The sequence below is a fragment of the Psittacula echo genome (genome assembly GCF_963264785.1).
Source record: "Psittacula echo genome assembly, chromosome: 10".
Taxonomy (NCBI): domain Eukaryota; kingdom Metazoa; phylum Chordata; class Aves; order Psittaciformes; family Psittacidae; genus Psittacula; species Psittacula echo.
The window spans coordinates 11,675,760-11,697,850 of record NC_137741.1 but is presented as its reverse complement, the minus strand read 5'-3'; the positions used below and the strand labels follow the sequence as shown (position 1 = coordinate 11,697,850).

General features: G+C 37.9%; 1 protein-coding gene across 1 annotated transcript in view; it reads right to left on the bottom strand.

The window, feature by feature from the left end:
- Positions 1–22,091, bottom strand: part of GALK2 (galactokinase 2) — a gene marked incomplete at its 3' end in the record, with an annotated part of 48,756 nt that overhangs the window by 11,617 nt on the left and 15,048 nt on the right. The window contains exons 6-8 of the mRNA XM_080626643.1: positions 11,887–11,985; positions 9,056–9,208; positions 3,779–3,989 (exon numbers count right to left, since the gene is read on the bottom strand). Coding sequence (XP_080482769.1) covers positions 3,779–3,989; positions 9,056–9,208; positions 11,887–11,985 — 463 coding nt within the window. The remainder of the gene's footprint in view (positions 1–3,778; positions 3,990–9,055; positions 9,209–11,886; positions 11,986–22,091) is intronic.

Genomic DNA, 22,091 nt, shown 5'->3' with positions numbered 1-22,091 from the left:
TTGCTTTGGCAGCTAAAGATGTGTTTCACTGTAGATTAATGAGCTACACATGGCTGATGGGACTGTTAGAAATTTACAACAGGAAAAACTCACCGACACAAAATCATGTAGGGGACAGTTTCTACCACCATTACTCATGTGGAATAGTACCCTTCTCTGTTAGGCATCCTGCTGATTGAACATGATGAGGGTGAAGGTTTCTGGCTCATAATGTATATAAGAAAATGCTGCCAGATGGCTTTAATTTGAGCCAGATTGTGAACCCCCTACTTGCAGTGGGGAACAGTTACTCTGCTGGGACCGCTCAAGTAACTGTTTGCAATCTGACTTTCTGAAAATAAACCAGGAGACGAGTCATTGCTGGATTCAGTGACCCATTTAGCAGACACCTGCTTTGACATTATGGTAACTACTGGTTTAAAGTGATTTTTCCTCCAGAGGAATTCTAGCTCCAGCAAGACTTTTGCAACTAACCTAGACCAGTCAGTGCCTATGCCTAACCTGTGGCTCACCCCAAAGGCTGACAGCCTCCAGGTAGCTGTATGGGATCTGCTTAGAGCAGCCACCTCTCTGGGGCTCATCCCTAGTAAACCGTGTTATTATGGAAGGGGATGGTTGAGGCTGGGGTAGGCACCTGGACCTTCAAGCTGGGAAGTGCTCTAAGGTCTACTAGTTTGAAGGTAACTTCTGTTTACGTAAGACAAGGACACTCTACTAATGCACACGACAGAGCTTTATGTATCACCAAGCAGCCTGACAGAACATTTGAGAGTCCACCTTCACGTATGCCTGTCTGTACAAATAGAGTGGAAACTGTTCTTGCCCAGAGCTCACCATTAATACAAATTACTTGGCAGTGGGAATGAAAGGCTAGTCAAGCACCACTCACTGAGGCTACAGCACAGATTTAGAGCTCTTTTTCCAGGGTAGAGATAGGAGATCAGTTAAACAGCCAAATCCGCACAGCAAATGGATGCCTCTTCCTCCCATGGCGATTTCATTCCCAGGTTCAAATGTCAAAATTAGATTACAGTTTTATACATGAAAAGGAAAAATGGGTTTAAAAATATCTCATTTAAGAACGAAAAAAACCACTTCATGGTTAAAGGAATACCGTGTTTTACAGAAGAATATCCTTTTGCGGTGAAGCTTATAAATACTTAATGTCCCACAGTCACCACACACTAAATGTTCTGTGAAGCACTCAAGTCCAAGCCAAAATTATGGCACAGTGCACCTTAGAAAGTAATAAATATTATTTTTCTAGAGATGTTCAGAAGCCACAAGTGCAATCTATGTGTAAACATTTGCAAGGGAGATTGAAACTCAGGATTTTGAGTTGGCCAAGGAACAACTGCACAAAGTTTAGAGAGGCTTTATGCACTATCTGTACTTCTCCAGACCTGGGGAACAAGTTGGCTGTACAGGAGGGAACTGCAGAAATCCTTAAGTACTTGTCTATAAAAGGGATGCAGAGCTGGCCTGAGATTTGCCCAAAGCCTGTCCATGCCATTTTTCCTTGGGATGGGCAGTTTTAGCCTTATACATTTATAAAATATAAGTACCATGACTGGAGGAGTAGAGGAAGGGAAGTTAGACTTCAGGCTAAAATAGTATTTATGTAGCATTTTCAGATCCTTAAACATGAGACAATACCAGTACAAAACATTATCTGTAGCTATCATTGGGCTTTCAATAATACAAAATTTAAAACTACTGGCAATTTATATTCAGCCACAGAGAAAACTTAGAATCCAGTACATCATCTAAAGAGTAATTCTCATGCAAACACTTTACCTTTAATGTTATAATATTTTATCAGAAAAGTTGATAAAATGGTAATAAAAAGTGATAAAAAGTGTACAAAGGAAGAAGGATACTCTAAATGTTATGGTTCTTTCTTCATGTTGAACAAAGCGGTTCAACAGCATTCTGAAATTCTCTGCAGAGATTCTCTAGTTGTCAGTATGTTTCTCTCACATGAAGCAGCCAGGCATTGTCATTAAAATATAGTGGGAAAGTAGAGGGGAAATAGGAAAAATATTTTCATCAAACAGCCTCTAGTTTCCCAAAGACAACAGAAGGTGCAATTGGTTTGGTGTGTAACAAAAACAGTGGATCTAGAGTCCTCCCTTCTGTGTCTTGTTTCTTTTTTGCATATAGTTCTACAGAAATCTGTTATTTAATTCTATACTGTACATGCAAAGAGACTTTGGCATAACCCATTTTAATTGGTCTTATCAACTGGAATCAGGGTCATGCAGGTTTAAGAGATTCTGTTCACCAAACATCTGCAAATGCTATTCAGAGCCACAGTATGAAATTCCCTTTGAGTTTCTTCTATAGCTTTTATGCTTAAATTTTTTATCCAGACTTTGGGGTTTGGGAAAAAACCAAACAATAAAAACCCCACCTATATAAACAATTCAATTCTACAGAACTGTAGAATTTTGTTTTATAAACCAGGTATAAGGATTATAAACATCTGTAAGTTAATAGTCTCGCACTGATTCATGAAGGGGAGAGTAAGGGGACAGCGTAGATTTACAACCTTGTAGCTTCCCATGAAAACGCTGCGGCATGCAGGTACATGGCTCAGTATATTCCTCATGTACATACAGCACAGAGTTACCGTAACTCTTTCTACAGAGATAAAAGGCTGGATTAAGACATCATTTTCTATCCGGATACCCTCTGGCAGTGTAATTAGGCAATAAGATAGTTCGATACTCTCTGATACCACCAAGGTCCAAAATACATTTTAGATTCAGGACCTGGTCTTGGTCAATATGTAGTTTACAATTGTTCCAGATATACAGATTATTTAAATATAAGTGCAAGTACATATAGATATGTTACTGATTTATATGCATCAAATACATGCGTCCCTGAAAGTGGTCTTGGGAAGGACTGGCAAGGATATAATTCAGCTGCAAAACAGTGGAGGTATTAAGGTTACAGAATGGAAACGAAGAAGTAAGGGTTATTTTAAGTTCTTAAAGAAAGATTCTGGTCAGAACTGGAAACCTATTGTGAACATAAATTAATTATTTCATAAATGCTCTATTATTCAGTGATATTAGCAACCCTACTATATGTATCCAGGATCCATTCCACGTGTGCCAATGCTCATGATTATTCCATGCCAATGCATGGTATAATCATAAGCAGTAATCCGTGGGAAATACTTTTTAAATAGTAAATTGTTCATCTCCACCAGTGTCTTTCTTAAAGAAGAAACATTACTGAGAGTGACAGGAACTTCTCTCTCTAGGAGAGACCTAGGTGACTTGCTACCCAGAGCATGTCTTATGAAGTGATCATGTAGTTATCAATTCAAAAACAGAAACACAAACCCATCTATGCTGATTTCTAACACCAGTTAAGGGAGAGCAAACAGGAGTCATTTTAACGATGCTGTAACTATCCAAAATGTCTGGCTTTGTTAGAGCTATTGCTAAAAAAAGAAGCCCAGTTTAGACTTTTCCCTAGAATAAAACCTGGGTTATTTAGAGACAACTCTCAGTCAGCACAGGCTCATCTAAGCCAGTAAGTGATCTGCTACTTCTGCTATTTTAGAAACACTTCAATCAAAATCCCAGTTTTGCTCCAAGTTAAAAACTAGAATGAAAATTGTGGTATCAAGTCTCTCACTGGCCACCCAAAATTCTGGGGAAGTATTCTGGCAAGACTTCCACTTGCACTACTTATTAATACATAAACTTTTTATGTAACACACACATCATACACTAAACCCCGCCATTTCATATATGCTTACTGTCTTGCGTGTTTTGACTCAGGATCTGAAAGCGGAGCTCCTCCAGGCTAATTCCCAGGCATTTACAAATTTCCTCTGCGCTGTAAGGCTCAGGATGTAATACCTCCTCGACAATGGTCAGCATTTCCTCCAGGCTAACTCCTAGCCTGGTTTGCACATCGTGGAGTCTCAACATTTTTTCCCAGTCCAAGCCTTTTGACTTTGAAAGAAGCTAAAATTCAGAAAATAAAAGAGAAAATATTGAGCCTTCCTGTTTAAGACTATTTAATTGTCCATAAGCACCATTTGCTCTTTTCACTCCTTAATTGGGAACCATCAGAAGCTACTTGCTATAAGTACACAGCAGATAGTCATTATATTTATTTATAAAATGTCTGTGAATGACAGATATTCTTGCCTCAAATCAGGTGTTGTCTGTGAAAGCCCTACTGGTATTATTTGTGTGGTATCAAATCAGTGATTTATCCTTTTCCATGGATGTTTTTAAGTCAGAGCACTTACTTACAAACCTTTTACAACAACAGACAATTGCTTATGCAAATGCTATGATACTGTCACACTAGAAGTCCCTACGAAGTCTGTTTCTGTACTGTTAGAGTTTGCACTAACATTTAAAACTCAGTTCAACCTTACCAATATGCTCCTGGAGTTTTCTGATGAACATTCCAGGCTGTCATTAAAATCCTTTCTCATAATAGCCTTAAAAATATGAAAGCAGGCATATGTTTTGTGTGGGATTAAGGCTGTAAGGGTGTGAATTAACTGTAGCCTTTCTCAGTCTTTACAGTTTAAAGTAAATTTTAAGTATGTTCTTTTAACATCCAATTTAAAGGAAGTTTTGAGCCCTGCAGGAAGGTTATGACGTGTTAGTTGGAGTCTGCTCTGTTCCTATGTGATTGCTATGATGCCAGCTGGTTATAGCTGTATCTGGTTTTCCCACTCCAGACAACTATGTTATGCTTTGTATATATTTGTGGTGTTTTGGCAATTGACAGTAGTTACTTCAACACACCAGAATCCTAAAAGGAAATATGTCAAATAGGCTTTAATCTGGAAGGGTGTTCCACATCTTGATGCTCTCCTGTGCCTAATGAAAATGGTTCAGTAGTTTTCCTCATAATGTGGAATATTTTTAATGTTATGACTTACGTATTAAGTCGTCATTGTGGGACCCTACAGAGGTACCACCTTTAATTGTAACAGATTACTACGAAGTAAGACCCAGATAGGCCAGTGTGGTTTTAGTGTATTCATAGGCACATGACATACCTCCAGTTCTGCACCATTTGAGATTAAAGCTTCCAAGGCCAGGTTGGACAGAGCCTTGGGTGGCATGGTTTAGTGGGAGGTGTCCCTGCCCATGGCAGGGGGGTTGGAACTAGATGATCTTAAGGTCCTTTCCAACCCTAACTATTCTATGATTTTAAGTGTGCCAGATCAGGCTGTATGATTGCAGACAGTTTAAACCAGAGCACTAATACCCATGAATGCAATCCTTTTCTGTTCAAGTCAGTTTTAAACCTCTCATCAACAGGGCCAAGATATCACCCAGTGTGTTTTGTTATTCTTTCCAATAAACACTGGTTTTGAGATTGGTTTGAAATAATTTACGTCTCAATTCAGCAAAGCTACTTAACTTCCTAGGTTAAAAAAACTCATGGGGTTTACACTGAAAAGTTTAGCTGAAAAGTTTTTGCTTGGCTTTGTGCAAAGTTAAAGCATGAAACTTGAGCAGATCTGCTGCCCAACTACCTGCTATGGATTCTCACTCTCCTGCTGTCCTCCAACGGTGCTCTTGAAGGAGCTCTTCCAGTTTTGCTTTACTACAGTATATAAAAATTAACTACTTTTGGTGCCATCTAGTGACTTGCTAAGATTTATGTGAGGCTTAGTGGAGCAGAACAAACAAAATCCAGTCAAAATCCTAATCATATGACTCTGTCGCCATCTAAAACAGTTTTGTATATTCAGTGGTAGAGGAAGAAGCACTAGTGGCAAATGCAGAAAGCAGGGGGAGAAAATATTCTTGTAAAGACTGATTAAGTCACTTCTGGTCTGCTTCTCAAAGGCTTTGAGTAGCTAGAACTCGATAGCCTTTATGTAATTGTATTTTAGCTTACTTACTGGTAAATTAGAATAACAATTACGGCTTTCTTTGTTTTACTTAAATACTCACTATCTCTTATGTTGGTGCATGTTTGTGACATGTTCTTAAATCTGCTTCAAGGTGCTAAATGAATGGATTTTCTTTTTTTCCCTCATACTTTAATCCTAATACTTGGCATCCTCTAGACATTATTACCAGTAGTGAGACATAACTAAGATTTTACAAATAAACTGTTTTATAAGACAACAAAAATTTTTATACTTATTAAAATAAATAATCCCATATAGAAATTTGTCACAGGTATTGTGACATCTGTTCCTGTTTCTATGTTTCAAGGGAGAGGCTGTATCTTAGATGTACAAACTATGCTGGGCATTTACAGGCCAAATGTTCTAAATGGAAACTGACCCCATCAGGCCAGTGGGCAGGGCTTAGCTGGAAAGGTCTGTCCTGCTTATAGCAGCACCTGGAAAAGTGTTACAGGCAAACAGAAATGGTTTGTGAAAACAGTCTAGCTGCAGCGGCTCAAATTGTAATGGGCACAGAACAGAAATGGGGAAAAAATCCCATCTATTTAATGAACAGATGTAATCCCAATACTGATCCCACAGTTGGATATTTTCTTGATGATCTCTGACTGCGTGGATTAAAGATGTGGACATCATGCAGCTGGCTCTTAACTGCCAGAATATAGCATTTGTAGGCTTTATTGTTCAACACAGGCACACTGTAGAACTGTAAGCAGCTGGAGGAAAACAAGCTTAGTAAATGATGGGACAAATATAAATAAAATTTGACTAGGAGTATGTATAGGAATACATACATAGCAGCATCTTTTTTACATTTGACATTTCTACATAAGAGCATCTTTCCGCATTTAACAAACATGAGTTGATTAACAATATGGCATTGGAGTTGCAGACATTCTTGGCACTACTCTGTAGCTGACAGTGAAGCAAACCACACACAGTGAAGCAGGGGAGAGCACAGCATTCACTAATGTTCGTGTTCATCCTGCAGCACCTACTGTGAGAGTTTTCTGAAGTACAAGTTAATTTCCTTTGGAATCGTGAGTGTTCTGCAGAACATAAATGTCTTTAAACATACTGTCAGAGTATAGGAAAGCACTTGGAGGCTACAAGAAGAATAGAGAAAGAAACAAATCCTAATAATCAAAAGAATGATTATCCAGAAGGGAAGGGAAAGGAACAGAACCTGAGAAAGATAATTCTGTGAGGATGATCAAGAGCTTACTTGCTGTAGGGCAGAGTAAAATTAAAATATTCTACACTAATGCCAGCAGGGATATGTTGTGTTGGCTGGCATCTGTACTTACATGGAGCTTCCTGCAAACAGTATGAAATTATTATGACCTAAAGCAGAAAGGGGAAAAAAATCCACTTACCAATGAGAATTTCTTTTAAAGCATTACTGCGAGGCCCAGCAAGTTATTTCATAGTTCCATTAGCTTAATGGTGCTTAAAAAACTTCCCTGCTTCCACTTACATACCTGCCCTCTTTCACCCGACTGTGACCTGTTCCTAAACACAGGGTTTTTTCCTGGCTCAGTGTATTTTTATAGTGTGTGCAGCTTTCCATCTGGGTAGCATATGTATAAAAAAGGGCAGGTGTATGTTGTTAGTTTCCTTCAAATCAAGCATCTGCTAAAGGCACTTCTTTGGATATTGCACCACAGCTAGCAGGAATGTTAAAAACTAATTATCTTTCTTTACCACCTTTTCAGTTTACTGCATGGAACCAATTATTTAAAGCAATTCATAAAACTGTGATTCAGTTCACAAAGTGTGGCCTATGGAGCAATACTTCCAAACATTTTCCAGCTCCATGTATTGTTCTAGTTTGCTTTTTTTTTAGAATAAATCTTCTTTGAAGGTTCTGTAGTTCTTATGTAAAAAAACTTCCAAAAGAAGCTCTTGCTAAAATACCTACTTAGTCAATTAACTCCTAAATTAGAGGCTTATCAGTTACACCAGAACCAACACACAGACAGGTCCTTATCTTTCTTAATGGCATAAGAATCTTTTTATGAACTTCAGTGACAGCTTTAACTCTGGTCACTGGTGCTATTATTTGTGCTGTATCTTATATACACCTAAAATCTAGCTACATTCTTTATACTTGTGTTTAAAGCCCATTTAAAAGTCATCTGAAGTTTAGCTTCCATCCTCAAAAAATATCTCAACATGGTGTTTTATGTTACATTTTGTCAGTATCTGAGCACTTCAACTCTTTTTTTTTAGCATTAATTATAGTAATTTTTCATAGAATTATGATGCCACCAGATGCTCAAAATACTTTTAAGTATTGCTTCAATTTTGGCCAAGTCTTTTGTGGCAAGGAGTGCCATGCTGCAGTGTTTAAAACTTTCATCTAGACTTCGTGACCCAATCCTGTTCCTTCACACAGCACACTATTTTGGGTATAACTGCAGTGAATCTTTATGCTCCTCACTTAATCTAATCAAAGGAAAATCCACTGTATTCCTGTAACAAATTCAAATCAAACACTACATCTGCATATTCCTAACTGTATGGTCTACAGAATCCAGAACTAAAGTGGAACTTAAATTTTTCATGTTCAAATTCCATACATTATAGAGCTAATTGCAAGCTGTAAACTGGCAGCACAATCTAAATGTTGGGGGTTGATTCAAGCCTGGTTTTAAACTTTGCACTGACATACATGCTGCTATTCAGTATTTCCAATATTACTTCCAGGCCTCCAACTAGCAGCTTTGATGTCTTCTAAATCCTAGAAAATACACATCTATTGCCATATATAAACGTGTGACCACACTGGTTGCTTTCCATTATTTGTCATTATTCAGCTTTAATTAGAAACAGTCTATCTTCTTAACTGAGAATATTTTTTGCTGAAAAATAGACTTACTTTGTCCATTGACATATAATACAAAATATATTTAATAGAGCTAAATCACATAATCTTCTATATAAGGGCACGGTCTCTACACTTCCATTAAACTCAGCAGGAGTTCTGTTTCTGCAGAGGTGAACGTGTCTGGTTCTGGAAAGAAAAATGCTACTTAAAGTAGCACCTAGCCAGGTGTTAAAGACATGATCAGTCAGAAGTGAAAAAAAGCACTTTTTAGACGAAGGTTTCATTAGAGTTTGACATAAACCATATGTTACCTTTGTAGCCAGACGACACTCCATTACCCTAATATTGTAATGAGAAGTTGCTGCTTTGTTCATTTCAACACAACTGTTAGCAATAACAAACGCTGCTCCACTTGGAAGTCTAACATCAGTTGCCCTCAGAGGACTGAACTTTATCAACTTGGCCTATTGAAAGAAAAATGAATGGTTAGTTTTAATTTACTACTAGCTAACAGTGCACTTAGTTCTATAAATCAAATGCAAATTTGCATGTTTTTTTCTCTTGAGAATCCAGGGACCGTTAAGGCAAGAAAACTGACATGAAACAGTGAGAAAAGAGCTTTAACCTCATTGGCTAAGTTACACATACATTTCAAACCTTCCCCCTGTAGCTGGATTTTAAAATGTTTCCATTAAGTCTTTGGGTTTTTTCAGCATTTCACAGAACCTTACCCAACCTATTTTTCTTGCCTGTTTAAGACAACAGTTTTTCTTTGATCTACAGAAGAGTACCAGGCCTGGCTGAAGCTAATGTGCATGCCACTAGAAACACGGGGCTTCACATTCCCTTTCCCAATATCCATCTTCCCCTTAGTTTTCTGGCTTTCCACCAAATCAAGATTAGGCCACTGAGGTACAGTACAGTACCAAAATTTTAGGATTGACTGGAGATAGTAATCACATTATGTATGGGCAGTCAAACAGAGAAATGAAATAAAACTGTATAGAAAATTGTAGTTACAGTCTCCTTCCTTCTGACATGAGACTGCCTTGCCTCACAGATGCCTTACAATGGCTGCATGAGATGTTCCCAACATTTGCGACCTTTTCATGGAATAAGCTAGGCATCCATTAATTAAATATTTCAGGATGTAATGTAATCAAGAGATTAAATTCACATCTGGTTTTTCATTGGGATAAACTGTAAATCATGTGCCCTGCTTTGGCTTCTTAGAATAGACTGTAACTCTGCAAGCATGGACGTCTTACTGGTTTTGGCATTGTTCACCCCCAGAGAGTTCCTTGAGCAGCTAGAGTGCTAAATAAACAATGACAAATCCGCTTGTACATTATGTACAGCATGTGTGTTAGTCCGTTCCACTGAGATTCTAGACCATGTCACAAAACTACTATCAAGACAGACATGCTTGCTTACATTTAAGTGTGCCCCTTTAAGAACTGCTACATTAGATCAGAATGTACCACTAAGCTGGTCGAGTGTCCTGTTTCTGACAGAAGCCATAAATGGATATTTAGGGGGAATATAAAAATAGGACAGATACAAAGCATCTTTTTCTTGGGGTAAATTTTTCCAGCTTCCCATAAGTAAAGATTACGGTGGTTACACTCACACTGGAAGAAACATCAGACTTAACGTTTAGCAGCTACAAATAGGCTAGAACTCTATCAGAGTATCCAGAAAGGTCTTTTTTTGCACCCTTTTGCTTTTCCACGACATACGGTATTTCTCAATTTAACAATGAATGTTTTGGGGAAAAAAAAACAACTAAAGTTCGTTGTTTGTTTTTAACAAGCTGTTTGCTAATGTCATTGTGTTTCTATTAGTTCTTCCACTACGAAAACCACTGAATTCTCAATTTACCTTCTCTTGACCATTCAGGGGTTTTACAGAGCTTCAGAATATCACCTGCAACGATACTTGCTTTCCAAGCTTAAAAGTTTTATATGATTTAGTCAATGCTCATATAAAAAACCAGCTTTGATCAAGCTCAGTGTCCTTGAATGTACTTTTCACATTCTTTTTTTTTTTTTCAGATGGGAGGCCGGAAGTGAATTCAGCTGCAAGTATACTGGAGCAAGGACACTTTCAGGTGTGTTCACAATTTCTTTTCTAACATTTTCTTTGCCTTTTTGATCCCCACCTTGGTACATCAGAAAAGCCTCCACTTTATGATCATCTCTCTGTATGCCAGGAAAACACACTGCTTCCTTCAGGATTTATATAGCTGTGTGTCTACTACTAACAGTATAAAATGTGAAGGAAAGGTCTAAAGTAGGTACAGGAGATGTGAAACTGAATACAACATATGCCTAATGACAGAATTAAATGTTTGGTGTAAATCTAGGAAATAGCTTATTTCATACAAGATCTAGCATTAAGGAATGAAAGCTGTAGATGTTGAATAGCACAGTTATAAGGAAAGTAAGTAAATGTTGTCATGAAATGCTACATTGATTTCAATACAAGTATTTTGGCAAGTTTTAGGTTTGAACAGTCACAGTCCTGTGCACCTTCTGGGCCAGTGGATGAACTTCCACTGCAAGCACTCATGCATAACTTGGCAGGTCTTGTTTATCATTGCTAGTCCACCTTCTGTCACCACGTTTAAGACAGCTAAATGCTTTCTGCATCAGAATCCAGCCACAGAATTGTCTGGAATTAGCAAAACCGGGGAAAAAAAATCCCCATTGTCTTTGCAACTGAACCTGGCAAAACTTCCTAGAACTTCTTGGTTATAAGACATTTCAAGAAAGCATTTTTGTAATAATTATCCCATTTGCACTGAATACAAGACATACCGACCATTCAGACTTCATTACATTGCAAACATTCTAAGTACAGTGATCTATCAGCCAAATAGTGTGGAGCCTAGTGGTCTTCTAGAGTACAGCTTTCCCCACAGCTTTTCTTTCCTCCTTCTAGTCATTTCTTATTTTCATCATCTTACTCTTTCAAACTTGTCATAGTCCATTGTACACAAGTTTATACAATTCCTGTTTCATTTGCATACTAATACTGAGGTATTCCAGTTTCTTGTCTTTCTGCCAGATACATATGAAGGTATTTTTGTAAACATAAATTAATATTACATTGTTAGTTTAGATTACAAAGATCCACATACAGTTCCTTCTTCTGCCAGAAAAGAGATCGACTGGTCCATTCCTCCACCTTCTGTGCCAATGTAACGTTCACTCTTTGTGCAAATTTCTGCAAGTTCCACCTGAAAAAAACATTAACATAAACCTTCAGCCAAGGTTAAAGATGGTATTTTTATACTGCTTACATATGAACTAGTGAGAAAACAAAGGAGATGGTGATACAGCTCTGAAACCATTGTCTCCCACACACCAACTAGTGTAAGCTGGTATCAACCAGGATGCCACATGGCCCCTTTTTCCTTTTGTTCTGAAGCAAAAAAGAATCCACTATTCAGCCTGCACTGGACCCACCATAGCCAGATGCTTTTCAGAGTATCTCTGTTTAGATGCTTAACTCTTGCAGCTGCCCTCCTCCCACCTTCCTCATTCCCTTCACACCCTTCCATCCCAATAGCCATTATTTTGTTGATATATTAGTTGAATCCATCTATCTATGCACCTTGGTAGCTTACAGAATAACAGCAAGTTGTTACATTTTACTGTTTAAATGCACTGGCTCCATAATCAGAATTTATGTATTCAACCTAACTCAGAAACACTTTCTCAATATAAATACTCTAATCAGTGTTGCTTGTCATTTCTGCTTGAGATACTGTACTCTGCTTACACTGTTTATCTGAACTAATTTGTAACTAGATGTGATTTGAATTCGTGACATTTTAGGCATATCTTTGTGCATTCTGATATCAGCAGGTCAGAGGATACTATGGGATGGTGGAATATCACTATGTAACTGTCAAAACCAATAATTTACAGTAAAGCTTTCAGCCATCAAGCCATGTCAAAACATACACAAGAGAAGCCTTGGAAAATGGTCAAAGAACATAGGCTAGTAAAAAAAAAAGTAAGTCAAAAGGAAAGCATCCATGTCTACCTACTGTGACTCCTACTATTTTTATTAAGCACAAGGTGACCACAGGCAAGATGGGAAAAGTACTTTAGAAAAGCCATAGTCCTGGTGTCTAGTGGCAAAGTCAGATTCAGATTCCACACTTAAGGATGTAGCATCACAGGATTGAAACAAACTAACCAGCAAGACAAAGACATTAGCCAGCACACAGCTGTAAAAGGCAGCAGATAGAGGCAGTAAATCACCATGCTAAGAGAGAGGTATGTGCAGGGTGCCTGCCTGCTTACTCCTCAATTTCTGTAATGGCACCACAGACAAAGTTGTAAAATTGGTGCTTAGATCAATATAATCAGGCTGAACTGTTTGCAAATGCACTAACAACCAATTTACTCAGCTCACAATGCATTTAAAGCCAATAAGCCTCAGGCTGATAAGCAGAAGTGACCAAAAGAACATTAACAGAGTTACTCTAAAACTATGCAGACTGGATCTCTTTGAATCAAACATGGTAAATGACCACTCCCAAGAAAAAGACCATTAATGAGAGAACACAGAAAGTACAATCAGCAAAAAGACTCTCCCTTTCTGCACTGCTTTCCGTTTGTGCATTTTAAAGATGAGCTGAAATAGAGACAAAGCTTCTTTTAGTTTTTCTTGAGAAAGTACAGGAAATCCCACATTTTGGTGTTCTTTCTTTTGAATAAAAACCATCTCCTAGTGCCTGACTTTCGCTGAAGATCAGGTTCACCAAAATTCATTTTTCTTCCTTTGCCCCATGTCCACTCCAAGCAGTCCCATTTCCAATTTGCACCTTAGGCCTCTTGGTCCCGTGTTTAACGTCCAACCACCATATGTCCCTGCTCCATTACAAGCGAAAATGATTCTGAATGAAATGCTAATGAATGTGGTGATGCCTTTTTTTCACCCATTTAATGCTAAATACTCAGCAACAGCTCCACAGAAGAGAAAGCACAAACCTCCTCATGCAGCAATATCTAGATGCTCACTCCTTTCTACATGTGAAGGCGTTACTATTTACAAACATCTGTTGCTGGGATGTGGAAATGCTGGCATGTTTCACCCAGTTCTGCTGAACCTGCCTTTCACCCCTCAGAGAACAGAGCAATACCACATCCCTGACTTTTGTAGCCATTGGCAGAAGACATCAGACTGGAGTTCATGAATATTACTCACTGGCAGCAGTAGAAACTTCTCTACACTGGCTGAGAAGACTACGCCAGCACACTGGTTATGCACACTTAAATAGGAGCTGTTGCTGTGCAAACCTGGCCCAAAGTACAGTTCCTGAGGTACTCACAGTGTATACTGCACTCCTGGACACAGCTGCCTGAGGTATTACTTCATCTGCAATTGCCAGATAAAGCTTTGCAGTCTGAAATTAAGCATTTCACCCTTCACTTAGTCTGGCTGCATGTCATCTCCGTATACACATCAGCTACCACTTGACTGCTTAAATCATTGAGATTTTATGATCCTGGGCTTATTAAATAAATATCAGGAGAAGTCTTGCAGAGGAGGAATGTTAGCAATTAGGACAGTGCCACTCCCCAGTCCCTTTACATGGTTTGGTGAATTGTGCCTGGTTAAGCACTGGGCCTCGCTGCGTCCCAGCTCACTAGCCATCCAGCTGCGTATGCTGGGCTAACAGCGCTGTTTGAGCTTGAGCAACTTTTGTTTTGAAACTTAGCAAGGATTGGCAGGACCACCAAGTAGTAACTGGCAAGGGTTGAGAAGAACCCTCTCCACAAGACAGCCTGAGGCATCCCTGAAACATTATTTGGTTTCTAATTTAAACAGGCCCTTGCTGACACAGGCTGGCCTTCCAATACTAGGATGAGAAGCATGTGAATGGAGAGGAAATCGTCATCTGTATAGAAAGCAGTTTCTACTTACTATTGAGACAAATGGGCAGATGTTTGCCTTCTTGCTAAAACGAGTGAAAGGGCAAAGTTCAGAGGAACTGAATTGTAGCATTGGAAACTAATGTGAAGACTTAAACTGGAGAGCATTGTGTACGTATCTGGTACTTGGAAAAGGATGGTCCTATGACTGAAACAGTGAACCGAATGGAATCCATTTCTAGCTCCACATTAAGTTTCTTGTGATTCTGGGAAATTCCCTTTAATTCATTATGGCTCCATCTCCTCAGTAAAATGAGTATCTTCTCCCTCTGTAATTATTAATTCCTCCTTGGGATTCTTAGAAGACAGTGCTATAAATATGTGTGACTTCATTACTAGAAACAGAAAAAAACTTATTTTGCTACACAAGTTCTGTGACTTCAGGCTTCCACAGAAAATATCTGCAAGGAAGAAAATTACTAGAACCATGTAGGCAAAGGAAGTAACTTCTGCCTATCCCAGAGCAATGCCTTGTTTCCGTTCAGCTTGCAACACTCAGAAGCTCTTTAGGGCAGGGACTGTTCGAATCATCTGTTATTTATCTCTATTCCTAGTGTATGTCTCACCTGTAAAAATACAGAGCTTCCCAGATCCCAGCTTTCACTGCACAATTTGACAACATCTCAAATGTATGTCTGAACAATACCTAGGCATTGCATCCACACCTTCCACCAGGCTGCACTGCAGTTCCTGCAGCGAACTTCGAGCATTCTCACAGCCACATTTAGGGGGACCGTGCCCCAGAAGATACAGCACCGTGTGCCAGGTAGGAAGGTCATAGGGGGCCAGCCCCTCCTTGGTAGGGTCCAAAGTAAACTGTTAATGCATATCAAATAAACAATGTCACCCCTATTGAGTTCTTCTGCAGGAGGCTTAAACAGGCTTTCTTGTACAGCTAGGTGAAAACAGACATTTGCTCTTCATGAAGGACCATGAGAAATATGTAGCAAGAATAAACCCCATGTGCACACAGACTACACTTCATCCCATGTATTCTGATCTGTGGAGAGATCACGTCAAGCCAACCACAAAACATAACTAGTTCTTCACACCCAAGATTCATTAGCATGTTTTTCCATTCCTAGAGCAGTATTTCAGAAACGCTAATAAATCATAATTTAAGTCTTCACAGAATTTTACATACTTTAAAAACATTCCTATAAGGCTGCTGTTATCTTCAGTTTAGAGACAGCACAGATATCTACATGATTTGTTCAAAGTCACGTGAATCAGTCATAAAGCTGAAATGAGAATTCAGAATCCTCCCTATTTTCCCGTATTGTGGCTTATTTCTCTAAAGAATATTTGGTCTCAGGGAAACCTTTGCAGGGAGAGTTTAAGGTCTTTTTAAGATGATGGTAATGAAAAGTGGAAACAAAAAGATACTAAAATCAAAGTAAAAATGGGTCTGAACAGTAGCATTATGACTCCAGAAAAAAATTACTTAACCAGATGACGCACAAATTTCCTTATCCTACTGTTCTGTGATCCACATATGCTACTGCCCTCTGCATTTCTGTATTATTGTTTCACAAAGTTGTTCCAACAGGACTGGCTAGATCAGGTCATCATTTGTAAATAAAAACTATCATGTAGACAGTAAGTCTGAAGCTGTCACCTACACTATTAAATAATCAAAGTTGTGTATTTAATGTAGTTATTAAAAAAGTAAAGCTCAAACATCACGAGATGTTTCCTTTAATTTTGCCCACACCTGGCAAAAAAATAAACCCTAGCCAAGAAGGGAAGTGCATATAATGCCTGTTAGTAAGGGGTTGTCACCTAGCTGAAATTCATTCAAAGACTTGGGTCAGAATAAAAATATAGACTATATTAACATAAAAGCAGCCTTTGGTCAGACCAATGCCACTTCTAGTTCTGTATCTTGTACCTGAAAGCGGGCTCTTAGTACGGACCAAAGGACAAGTATTTGGGTTATTTCCCCAGAATGTTATTTTTTGATAAAAGAGCTTTCCTAAGCTGAATGCAAATTTTGCACACTTAGTTCTCAACAATGGACTTTTTATATATGAACTTGTCCAGACTCCGTTTCAACTCATTCAAACTTTAACAAGTAGAACATCTAGTAATAAGGACTTCTACAACTCATCAGGTGAAGAATCATCTCCTTTTGTTGATTATTAACATGCACCTGACTAGCTTCATTTAATACTTTTTAGCTTTTATAATGTGAGGGCAACGGAGAATTGATTCCTATCCGCTCCATCCATTCCATTCATCATTTTATGAGCCTCTATCACTTCCTCCTTCAACTGCCTTTTTCCAAAGAGTCCCAGCCGACTCATGGAGGTTATGCTGTACCTTTGATCATCCACATGGCTTTTCCCTGAATCTTTTCCAGTTTAACTATCTCGGTTGATCAGAAAGAAGAGAGGCAGACTTACATCCTTTCTTAAAACTACCTTAAAGAAAATGTCAGTGTATCTTTTGCTATTTTTATGTGGCAAATGAGCCACATGTGTGCTAATTAGTGTTGATATAGACATATGGTAATGCCATTTCAACCAGTTCAGCACTAGTATTCCATGTCTTTCATTGAGGTTACCGTCCTGACACCATAGTCAGTCAACAGGAAAGATTATGTGACCGTCAGCCACTCTTGTGCAAAGTCCCTTTGTTTAAACCTGCTTTGCAGTGACATGGCTAAAACAAACTGTGCCCTTCTGCTGACTGTAGTAAGGTCTGCAAACATGAGCAATAGTAAGTAGGGAAGCTGGGATGGAAAGTTAAATATCTAAACCTAATCTAGCACTACCCTGAGCTATTTTGTACGATTAATCAGTTCAGCCTCTGAACATAGGAGAGGGACAAGCATAACACGACAGCAGTAGTAGCTGCTTGAAGTCTCTCTGGTGATCTGTCAAGAAATACTAAATATTGCAGCTCTTGAATGCCAGACCCAATATGATGCATACAAACGCAAACAGTACTTTTATAGCTGTTGGCAAGTACACATGCCAGGTTGGCTGTGCTTCACTGGGAGATGTTCAGTGTCAGTGAGTTACATAATTAAGGGGTTTTGTTGTGTATCCAGCAAGAGAAGATGCAACACATTAAATGAGAATATCTATAATGAAAACAATACAAAGCATCAACATTAGGAGTAGAATCTCAGTGCATACAATTCACCCACTTGCCCTATAAGCAATTAAGCATTAACAGATTTACATGAAGTAATTGATTAAGGAAGCTGCTGTCTCTCAAGATTTCAAAATAGAACTCTCAGGTTTTAGATGACTTTAGTTGGAGCATTTGGAAAAATCTGAAGCAATGTACAAAATGGTTTTGTTTTCAGACTGTTCCTTGTCAGAAGTTTGATTCTGAATGTATCCTATTGCAGGAGGCAGCACCTACCAGTTTGTCTACCAGGCAACAGGCCCCCATGTGCAGACCTAGGTTAGCCTTTGATCTAACAGCTCTACTAACTACCTCTGCTTTTTGTTTGAAGCAATTTAAGGTTCTTCCTGATAAGGAGCAAGTCAATCTTGGGTTACAAAGAAAGAAATTACTACCACTTAAATCTGTTTTATCTTTGAGCCACAAGATTTCCTATCCAGCATGCAGAAAGTCTAATCTGGGAAATCATATTAGTGGAGATACAATTTAGTCTGACAAAGAAGGATTGCGATATTTTATTATTAGTTGCTGTATGTGTAGTTATTCTAGATGGAGAGATTTTTTGTAATACGAACTCATCAATAGCTCTGTATTATGTTACCTTGTTTGGGAATTTTAATAGAAAAAGTGGGTTTTCAGAAAATTGATACTTTTCACTAGTATGGATTGTTTTTCTGCTTGTTTATGTTTCAGTATGAAACACCTAAAATTCAGGTTGTGATTTTCAACCGAGTATTTTTGGTCTTCCGAAAATGTTGAAGAACACATAAAAGAATATTTTTCTGACTGTTTCCAGGCACAATCCAGCATTGTGTTAAATTGGCCATCTATACTCTGATACTTCAGCAGCATGATAAATTATGAACCACCCAATACAGGTCTGATTCTCTGTTGCCCCATCATTTATTTTAGATTCTCTCAGTTTAATATTATTGAAAATAAAGGCCTAAATATACAAAGGTATTTAGGTATCTGAGGAATAATGACAGTGAACAGATGATCAGTTACTTACAAAAAAATTCCTAAAAATGTAAACCTGAAGATTTATCTGAGTGAGAACAGATAAAGGAGTTTCACCTTTAATAGTCCCCTTGCTCACTAAGAGGCCAAGGGCCAACTGCTGTGATTTTCACTCCTGCAATGGGTCTGGACAGTATGTAAACTGTGACAGAATTTGTCCCTATATAACTGTCACTGTCAATATATTCTATCCCAGTGATCAATCCCTTTCAATCTCACACAGACCTTTAAAGAAGTAAACTTGTGTAAGATTAAACCCCTTAAAAGAGTAAGACAATTAGTGAGTAGGAGACAGGCAAATATCTGTTAGTAAAACAGAATTAGTGTTGCTTAGTATTTTTTTGGAACAGTTCACCCTGCATTACCCAGAAACTTGATACATACAAATCCGTAATGACAGCAGCCAAAATAAAGCAACCTTCTCTATAAAATGATAGTATTAAATTACATCTGCCTTGGTGGTTTTATGTAAGCTCATTTTGGCCCAAGTTAAACATGCTATATTTTCTGTATGGAATAATGTAGGAGTAGCGAGAGCTAATCTTTAAAATAAAAAAAAACCCACCATTTTCTTCTTGTTTTAAGTTTTGTTGTTTGTGAAGGGAAGCTCCATGAAGAAAACACATTTGTAAATACAAGCTAATTTTAGACTGTCATTTTCAGTGCTCCAAAAGTCTCTTCAGCATGCAAATTTAAGTAACTGGAGAAGTTAAATATCTACTGAGCCGTAAGTCCTATGCCTACATTCACTCTACAGCAACACAGTAATGGTTCCCCAGTGCACATTCATAAACATTCTGGCCAGTTTAATCTGAAGAGTCAGGCTCAGTCTACTGTTTCCCTTTACAACAAATAATGTTGGTCATTTTATGGCAAATTTAGTGTAGATTTTCTATGAAATTCTACAGGGTTTGGTTCACAGCACACAGGAGAAGAAACATTTATAGATAAGGATGTGCATTTGACATTCAGAAGAAAACATTCTCCATCACTTAAGGAATATTTAGAGTCTAGTTAGATGGTAAATTTTTTTTCAATCTGTGCATGTTTTATATATATGTAGAGACATGCAAAAATAACTTCTGAACTCCAAGGCACTGTGTTTTATTTCTTAAAGTATAAAATGATGCCCAAATTTTGAGGTTATTTTTACCACCAGGAATGTCCTTATTTTTAATATCTGGTCTTGACTAGGAATAGACTGCTGGAAGTTGCCATCTGCTTCCAGTTTGCATACAAAATCCCAATTAGCTGAACTTCATATATGTTTTGCAAGGTAATTATGCTTACTTTTTTCCGAAATGGGAAAATATTTGTCAGATAGTATCTGGATGTCCTCATTAGCACAGCAATGTTAGCTTGATTTTGTCTGCCCTCTAACATGTTCAAATAGAAGGTTATCAATTTGGTTGATGAGAGATGATGGCCTTAGATTACCACTGCTCCAAAGTACTCTGTTTCTTCTTGATTACAAACACACACAGTCAAATTTACCAAGTTAAAAACCCCTAGGTTTTAATTCCACAGGGAGAAAGGAACTTTAACATTTCTCAATATTAACAGTACTTTAAAATACAGTATCTATGTACCAATTTTTGTGTAGGCAGTTTGAGTTTCTCACATAAATAACCTGAGCATGCATCTATCAAACATTTTGATGCAGCAATATTACAAAATAATCCAAACTTGCATTACCAGCATGCATTGTTAATTTCAGCATCATACTATCAATATGAATACTCACGGATTTTCTTGCTGGAGAGCTAGATATTAAAGTCCTGCTGCACAGCAGAAAAATTATTAGGAAGTGGTAAAGTATTCAGGTAAAGCTCTTTCGTTATTATATACAGGCTCCAGTTGAAAGGACCCCCGTTAGCCTATCTGTTCTCCCACTGAAATCAATGACATTATCAGGTACCATAACTGTTTAAATATGTTTAAATCATAGAATCATAGAATGGTTAGGGTTGGAAAGGACCTTAAGATCATCTAGTTCCAAATCTCACACTCAAATTCATTTGAGCCATAGTCTGAGAAAATTGAAGCCAATGGACACTGTGCCATTACAGATTAGATTTGGTTCCTTTATCATTCTGCCTGATTTAGATTTTTCTTAGTCTAGATAGAGCCAAATATAATTCAACTTCCTATGTGCAACATTTCACATTAAATTAAGTAAACCTTATTAGCTTTTGATCTATTTTTCCCAGTGTGTGCACAGTTGCCCTTGAGCAACAGAAAAAAAGGGTGGCTGGAGATAACTTAGTACCACAAGATTTAACATTTGGACAGCAACACTATCATCACATCTTTCAAGTAAATCTAGTTATTCAAAAGTACTAAGTGATTTTCTGTACTCATTAATTCCTACCATGAAACACAAAGCTGGGACAATTTAGAACATTATTATATTTCCTTTACAAAATATATCTTCTCTTGATGAAAAGTTCTACAAAAGATTGATTTTGTAACAGCAAAATAAAAAATCATTTTAAAATCAAAAGCTAATACTGAGCATTGCTGTTCTTTGAGTGATGCCAACACAGTGTTAGACTGGCATCCACTTTGGAGGAAAAAAATGGATGCTTTTTAAAGATTGCATTCTAAATTTTCCATCCTGTTACTTGAATGCTATTGCACTGCTGCAACTAGTTAGCACTGCACATCTGGCTGAATTGTCTCGGACTGGTATTTTCCCTAAACTATTGTGTATGTGTGCGATGGGTTTGTAGAAAAAAAGACCGTATGCACGCTGAAACAATGCCCCATTGCAGGCTGCTGCACACAGCAATTAGTGAGAGCACAGTTTTTTTCCTGATTTTGTTTTCAACATCAAAAAAGATACTATTTTTAAAGTAAGCCACCATGAAATTCTAGCTATCCTTTTACAATATTGTTCATTTTTGTTAGTTTTGGCTCTTAATCTCATAGGCCCAAACTTCACACTGGAAGTGTTATCTCATAAAAGCTCTGAATTTCAGAAACTTGTACTCTACAGCTACTATTTTAAACTTACATTTATCAGGAAAAAGAGCATATAACTAAAATATTCTCATAAAAATAGTTTCACAGAAACAAAACAGATAAATGTTCTATTCAGTAAAAGGTCATTTTTTCATAACTTTGGCTACAGAAGCCCTACAATTCAGCCAAATTTGATTCCAGAGCCAAAAGTTTGTGTCTTGCTGCTACAAACCATCACATTAAGATTTTGCAAAGTCCATCAGACTAATGAGGG